General features: G+C 38.6%; 1 protein-coding gene across 1 annotated transcript in view; it reads left to right on the top strand.

The window, feature by feature from the left end:
• Nucleotides 1-6,970, top strand: part of LOC104942059 (stimulated by retinoic acid gene 6 protein homolog) — a 7,501-nt gene extending 531 nt beyond the window's left edge. Inside the window, exons 2-16 of the mRNA XM_010767255.1 lie at nt 408-493; nt 583-722; nt 863-1,029; nt 1,934-2,041; nt 2,518-2,585; nt 2,905-2,984; nt 3,157-3,218; nt 3,323-3,485; nt 3,576-3,651; nt 4,236-4,369; nt 4,630-4,747; nt 4,849-4,950; nt 5,471-5,634; nt 5,725-5,862; nt 6,711-6,970. Of these exons, the coding sequence (XP_010765557.1) occupies nt 408-493; nt 583-722; nt 863-1,029; nt 1,934-2,041; nt 2,518-2,585; nt 2,905-2,984; nt 3,157-3,218; nt 3,323-3,485; nt 3,576-3,651; nt 4,236-4,369; nt 4,630-4,747; nt 4,849-4,950; nt 5,471-5,634; nt 5,725-5,862; nt 6,711-6,970 (1,866 nt within the window). The remainder of the gene's footprint in view (nt 1-407; nt 494-582; nt 723-862; nt 1,030-1,933; nt 2,042-2,517; nt 2,586-2,904; nt 2,985-3,156; nt 3,219-3,322; nt 3,486-3,575; nt 3,652-4,235; nt 4,370-4,629; nt 4,748-4,848; nt 4,951-5,470; nt 5,635-5,724; nt 5,863-6,710) is intronic.
• The last annotated feature ends 643 nt before the right edge of the window (nt 6,971-7,613 follow it).

Here is a 7,613-nt window from a genome sequence, read left to right as displayed (position 1 = left end):
AATGCAAATCATGCTAATGCTAGGATAATAAAATGGCGGCTTCACAAAACGTTTTGGGAGTTTTACGGGGCGTGGTTTGCAATCCGCCCAGCCAATCAGACATAGGAACCTTTTTGTCCCACGAAAGTACCTGCTCTCAGGGACTGAAAAGGGGGTAAAAAGGTTCTCATTAACTAATTTAGTTCCTGGGGCTTTTTGGTGTGAACGCAAATATATCGTAGTTCTGGTGAACTATTGTGGGAAAAGTACTCCGGTGTGAACGCGGCTTTTCAAGACAAAATTCAGCAGTAGCTAATCAAGACAAATGTTTTAAGTGTTCACAAAAACAGGTTATCCAGTATTAAAGTTAATCACATGTTTTTCTTTAAGCATTATAAAGTCTTAATGAATGTTGTGTGTCCCTGTAGCTGGTGGTCATGTTAATCCTGGCAGCTCTCTCCAGGAAAAACAAATTATGCCAAGGTTTCACAAGAGGATCGTCCTCCATCTTCAGGTGAATTTGGGAGGTCTGGACATAAATAGGAATTTAGATTGCAGGTTTTGTCTACTTTTATGTTAAGGTTCGTGTTTATGATCACACAGTCCTGCCAACTTCCTGGACCAGACTCAGCACAAAGGCCTGGTCATGGCTGTTTTTGGGCTGTTGTTCAGCAAGCTGTCAATGCTGGTGATCGCCCCGGACCCGCTGCCTTTCTCCAAAGATACTCCACAGGAGATTAAAGGTGGACATTTTTATGTTTGACTCAAAGCAACTCAGACTGGACTTTGCTCCCTCTTTTTTGTTTGTCCAATATCGGGTAACCCATGGGAGGCAACACATCAGGGAATAACACATCCTCTTCTTATGCCCCTTGATTTTCAGAGTACATGAAGGTAATTGCCATCTTCTACTACCCCATCCTGTATTATCCTCTAATGGTCTGTTGCACTCTGCAGCACAAAGCAGGTTATGTGTTTGGGACGCTTCTCTCCTTCAGTCATTTCGCGGTCCACGTATGGCAGAAGTTCGACTGTCCAAAGACTCCAGAGGTGAGACACCAACAACAACATGTTTATTTTTCAACACTGTAGTTTTATATTGACATTTTCATTAATGGTTTAACTGGACTGGAATGTCTGCCATAGACTAACCCCTTGAATTTAAGGGCCTTCGTTACATTGATTTACAAATTGAAACAAAATCCAATATTGCCAGCAGTGCTGCCCCTTGATTTCCATTACCAATAGGACTTATTACAATCAGAGCTGTTTTAGTTCAAGCTAAACCTCTGATGTTTGCAACTTTACATTGCCTCACGGTTTATAAGATCATTGAACCTCAGTTCACATCGAATTATACACAATTAAACAAACTAAAGCTGTTTTTTAATTGCATTAGCTTATTTTTTTGGGCCACTTGGGGGCAGCAGTCTAAGCTTTAAATGTTATGGTATGTTATGGTATATTACCGTAAATGATGTTATGTTATAGTAAATTTAGCCAACAGTAACCTTTTTACACACCGCACAAGCACAAAGCAATCTACTTAGAACCATATTACAATCCACCTTTGCTCTACTTTTAGCTCTTTTATTTTGGTCTCCCAAATCCCCCAACAAATAAATCTAGACTAAGTTTGTTCTGTTTGCTGATCGGTGTTGTTTGAATGAAAATAGCTACCTCTAACAGCAGAAAACAACTTTAATAAGAGCTTGGAGACTAAAATAAAACATTAAAGTTGCAGTTTGTTAACCAACACTAAAACACAACGAGTCTGGTGATATGTATTTGTGGTGACAGAGCTACAGTCAGAATAACTTTCATGTTTCACTTTACATTTAAAATACTGTTCATATAAAAATATGGATTAGCCTACTGCAGCTTTAATCTTTCTGTACAATAATTTAAAGAAGAGATTACCTTGAACAACCTCTCTTTATTTCCCTCCTCACAGATCTATACATACTATGCTTTGCTTGCAAGTCTTCCCCAGTTGGCCTGCTTCGCATATATCTGTGTCCAGTTCATTTTGCTCTTCGTCAAAGGAACAAAGACTGACGAGGTGAGAAGAAAATCTGACAATACAAAAAAATAGTATTTGTCCTTTATGTAAACATTCAACATTTGTCTGTATATATGTGTATCCTATATGTGAAAATGCCAACATGTAAACTAATCTCAGGCTCATGGTCAAACTGAGGAAAGAACCTGAATTTCAACAATGTAAAACATAACCATGATTACTGTAAGCAGCTTGAGTGGAACAGTGAGGGTTTAAATCAGCATCCTTGAGCAGATTATGACCAGGGTTGTGATACTTTCTCCCTTTCAAACTAAAAATACAACAGAGTTTTTGTTTAACAGTGGCTTTAATCTGTCTGCGGTTTATTTCTAATGATTTTAAAGGGACATTCTTGTGGCCTGGAAAAAATCCGGAAAACACTAAACCGGTCTTCTTTTATAATGTTTACAACAAAGGAATACAGTGTTTTTTATCTTCAAATTGTGATAATTTGATTACAACGTGTTTGTTCACAGGACCTTGACAGCAGCTATTACACCGACTATGTGAAATCCCTTCTAAAAAAAAAGTCCTCAAATGCCAGGTAAATGGAGATAAAGCAGACATCAATAATAATATAAGAATATAACATTTAAAGTACCTTTATTACACATTGAGAATGGTTAACCACGTAACTTGATTTTGGTTGTATAAACAGATGTATTCTTGTAAATACTGAGTTTTTTCTAGCAGAGTTACAACTCAAACCAATATCCAAGTGGTTTTCTCGTAAATGTATGACTTTATTCTCGGGAAATATGTGTTTCTTCCGGGAATCCCTCCCCCCCAGCTCCCTAATTGTTTGACGCACAATGTCCTTAATTCTCCATCGTAAACATAAGGTACATTTTGTCCTGTTGTAGCTCTTCATCTGCGGACAAACCAACACTGGCAGAGAGAATACTGAAGGTGCCAAAGAGTTATATTTATATGCCAGAAAAAGGTGTGTACACCCTTACATGATGAGCTTCTGTTTGTCATATTAGCCATTTTCTAATTAAGTCATACTCTGCTGTAAGTTGACACCATCATTTAAAGTATTTTTCTATAATGATTCTAAAATGTCTGTGACTGAAATAAGCTCAACTGTGACAGAAGTTTTTTTTGTCTTTCAGTTTTTAGATTTCCACTACAACTGGCCGTATCGGCATTTGTTGACCTTGTGGCAATATATCATGTACGTTTTCAATAAACCATCATCATGACCTTGTATTTTAAATATAATAAAGCTTTGCTGGAGCATGAATTAATATTGTGTAAGGGAATGTGTTTATCTTTCAGGTTGCATTGTTGTTGGTGGTCTTGGTGGTCCCCGTCCTCCACATTGTCCGTGCTGGTATTGATGAAAACATTGCCTTTCTGTTACTTGGGTTTGGGATTGTTCTGTCAGACGACAGGATGGAGGTCGTCCAAATTGTAACATTTTATACTTGGTTACTTGAAGGTATGTGGTGCTGCTTTTTCTTTCTGGGAGTGTATTGTTATAAAACTACGCGACTGATTTTTTTTTTTTTTCCACCATACTGTTTTTCAGTGTGCTACCTCTGTGCAATGACCCTCTCTTGTCTGGTCAGTCTTGTCATGCTCATGAGGTCCATGATAGTTCACAGGTACGTGCACTAAAACCTTGGGGTTCATCCATTGCCTATCAACCCGGTCAGAGGCAGGGCCATAGTTTGAGCTGCTTGGTAAATTAACCAAAATTCATATTTTAGAGCAGTCGGTTAATTCACTTGCCACTTGGGGGCAGTTCAACAAACCCACTAATGGTAAAATGTATATTCAATTTATAAAGTTGAAATTGTAAGTCGCTTTGGATAAAAGCGTCAGCTAAATGCAATGTAATGTAATGTAATGTAAAAATTGTGCTTTTATCTGTCAACCCTTTAAACTATAAAATGAGGTTTGTATATTACAAACAAAAACAAAACGCAAAAAAACTACTAAATGATGTTTTGAATAGAAAAATATGGCTTGGTGTAAAATAAGTGCATGTGTTATGTTATAAAGTTAGAGATGTAAAAAAAAAAAAAGGCAGAATATAGACAGCGGTTTCATGGGTATTTAAAATAGCCCTGTATTTGTTTGACCCATACATCGATACATCCATCCATACCCCAAACGCAACGATTGAGATTAGATTCTCATGCCTTCTGGTCTGGATCTAATTTATCACTTGCTTTCCATTTTTCAGGTCAAATCTGAAAGGATTGTATAAGGGAGACGTTTACAGCATTTATAACAGCCAGAAGACCATCCGTCCTTCTAAACCTGGCATTGTCTGCTGGATGGGTTTGACAGGATACCAGGCTGCGATCGTCTGCCTCGGTAAATCTCAAAAACACATGAACATCTTCACTGATTTTCACCTTATTGAAGGAAAATGCTTGATGCCGTGCTTCCTCAAACACTCACTAGAGCACCAAATCTGGATTCATCGATATTTATTCAACATATATGTAATATGATTTAAAAACATGGTTATAAGTTGGATGATTTGCAAAGACCGTCTTTGGTCTTTAATGCTTTGAAAATAAATGTTGGATACTTTTCTTATAATGGCCTGTTTCTGTGTTTCTTTTTTACAGGTATGGTGATTCAGACTGTAGTGTTTTTCATCTGCTTCTTGTTCCTGGTGTTTTTGATCATTATCCCTGTTTTTTACGGTCGTAATATCATTGCTTTCGAAATTGCTGGAAAGTCATGGTGAGGCGGCAACGTTTCATTTAGCGCTATTTCAATGTTATCATTAATGATCAAAACACTTATTACCTTTAACTTCTATATTTTCACTTGTTCTGTCTCAGGCCGGGTTGGGTCACACTGATCCTGGTTACAGTGCTTCAACATGTGACTGCGAAGTTTGCGTTCATCAAAAAAGATGCCGGTACGAGAGACTTGAACAACAGGTATGTGAAGCTTCTTGATGAAGTATGTTGATTAGGCAATTGACAGGTAACTTTTGTATTTTTGGGCTACCACTGTCAATGTTGATTCAATAAAGTGCCACTGAAAGGATCAGATTGATAAAAATAAGTGTCTGAGATTATCATGGCTAGGAGTCCTAGCCATGATAATCTCAGACACACACTAGTTCTAGTGAAAGGCACAGTAATGGTCCTAGCCTAGGACCATTACTGTACCTTTCACTAGAACCAGTCTGATTGTTAGAGTTTCTCGCTGCAAAAGTTGAGCAATGTTCAACTTTTGAAGCTTTGACGGAAGCGTCAGCCAATCGAATCATATGCCAGTACAAGCTCTAGCCAATCAAACCGCTGCTTGTGTGTCCGGGGCGGGAGATTCAGGTGATTGATTGTTGATCTAGCTTCAGACATGCCCGTCGGCAAGCGACAACGCACCTTTACCTGTATAAAGGAAATAAAGGCAACCACCTTTATGATTTCTGAATTTGCTTGGGGGTATTTGCAGAGAGAGTTTGTTCCTCTTGACTTATCTGCTGTTCCTGATCAACATCATGATGGGACTGGTAGCTGCAATTTGGAGAATAGTGATAACAGCTTTGTACAACATCATCCACCTTGGTCGTATTGACATCAGTCTTCTTCACCGAACTGCAGAGTCCTACGACCCAGGTATCATCTTTGATTGTTTTTTTAACAGTTTGAGAGATTTGAAAATGTAAAAGTTTTAAGCCACATTCTGCAAACTTTGATGCATTCCAGCCTACCGATACTACGCCCACTTCCTGAAGGTGGAGGTCAGCCAGTCACACCCGGTGATGAAGGCTTTCTGTGGCCTGCTGCTGGACATGATGGTGGAGGGAGGCAGAGCTGGACAGAAAATAAGAGACGCAGAGGAAGGTAGAGACCTTGAAAAAACACACAAATATATAATACATATCCTCTTCACCAACATTCACCCCCTTTGTTACTTTAAGTCTTCAATAATCTTTTCATACTCAGGCATGTAAGCTATACTCCTGAAAAAGGACAAAGGCCCGCTAAACCTGTGTTCTAGATTTAGATGCAGAATTGCTAGCCAAGATTTTAGATATACACCTAGACAGGGATTAGGGTTAGGTTCAGTGCTTCAACCCATAACATTTTGGGATCAAAGAAGGTTTTATAAAAATAGACATTTGTTTGTCATTCTTCAACCTTCATATCATGTTATCCCAGCAGTCCTGTATAAAATCCTCAAGTACTTATATTCGTTGGCGAATCGAAAGCGTTCGACCGGGTTGAGTAGGACTTTTACTTTCTGACCGTGTCAAGATTTTGGATTAGACCCAAATGTCATATTTTAGATGAAATTACTTTATGCATCGATGTGATTATGTTCCTTTAGGTACCACCAGACAAAGGATGTCTTCTCTGTCCACTCCTTTTCAAAGTGTTGCCATGCTGTTTACAATTTCTTCCTTTCTTTAGTATGGAGAAGGAACATAAAGTGTCATTATATGCTGATGATTTAGTATTGTACATTTCCAACCTTTCAGGTTTAATTCCCGATATTAGGTCTGTTTAAGAAAGTTGAATCTCCCATGGTTTCCCTGGCGCCTAAAACTGTTTATTGAACATGAAAAACAATATGATAAGTTTTGTAAGATTTTCAAAACATACAAATAGCTGTACAGAAACATGCATTATATTCAGTCATAGTCCGGTGTCTCGTTCTGCCCTGACTGCCTGCTCCTCCATGCTTTCAGGGATTCAGGTGAACAGGCCAAACAAGGCTACAAGCCGTCGGAGGATTCAATGTCGCTGGCAACTGGTGTACACACTGGTCAACAATCCATCCCTGCTGGGCTCCAGGAAGCACTTCCAGACACTGCAGACCTCAGAAAGCACCCTGAACGGGACCCCCAACCGCAGCTCCAGTAAAGGCAGTAGGAAAGAGGCCGCTACGCCTGCTGCCGAGCCAGTCCAGTCCACTGAGGCACCAACAAACCAAGATAAAACTGAATGAAATACCTTTATCTGCTTAGTGTGTTCCGCAGTATACTGCAGGCAACATTTTATTTGGAAAGTATGCCGCTCAATAAAGATATATGTCATGAAGGGCCCCAAATAAAATGGTTTGGCGTGTAAATAGAGAAATTCAAACTAACAAGGTCACCAATTCCCAAAAACATTGAAAATAATATGAATGACAAAAAGACTAGACTGTATTGTGATCTGCTTGTACAGTACTGTTGAGGACTTTAAGTAATGAATTATTGACATGCACAATGTTCAGGGCTGTAACTGAGTACACTTTGGCTCAGGTTATGTCGTCATGTACTGGTTCTAAAAGTGTACTCAGTGCATACTTAATATTCATTCCGCTTATAAATCCCCATGTACAGTAAAATTACCCCTTGAGGGAAATAAAAAGGATTTATGATTCTGATTCTGAATGCTACACCCTCACCCTTTAAAGCAAAGTAAATAAAGTAATTTACTAAGTAATAAACTGCAAAAATGTCATTTGAGAACGATACAATTCTAATTGAACCTTTGCGTCATATGCTACTTAATGACTCTTCAATGTAATATCTTATTATTATCTGTTAGAAGTTTGTCTGCAAAACAATTTCAACTACATTATATCCCATCATTATAATGGGATG

This window comes from Notothenia coriiceps, unplaced genomic scaffold (genome assembly GCF_000735185.1).
Source record: "Notothenia coriiceps isolate Sejong01 unplaced genomic scaffold, NC01 NC01_scaffold00004104, whole genome shotgun sequence".
Lineage (NCBI taxonomy): Eukaryota > Metazoa > Chordata > Actinopteri > Perciformes > Nototheniidae > Notothenia > Notothenia coriiceps.
This window is presented reverse-complemented; position numbering and strand designations above follow the sequence as displayed.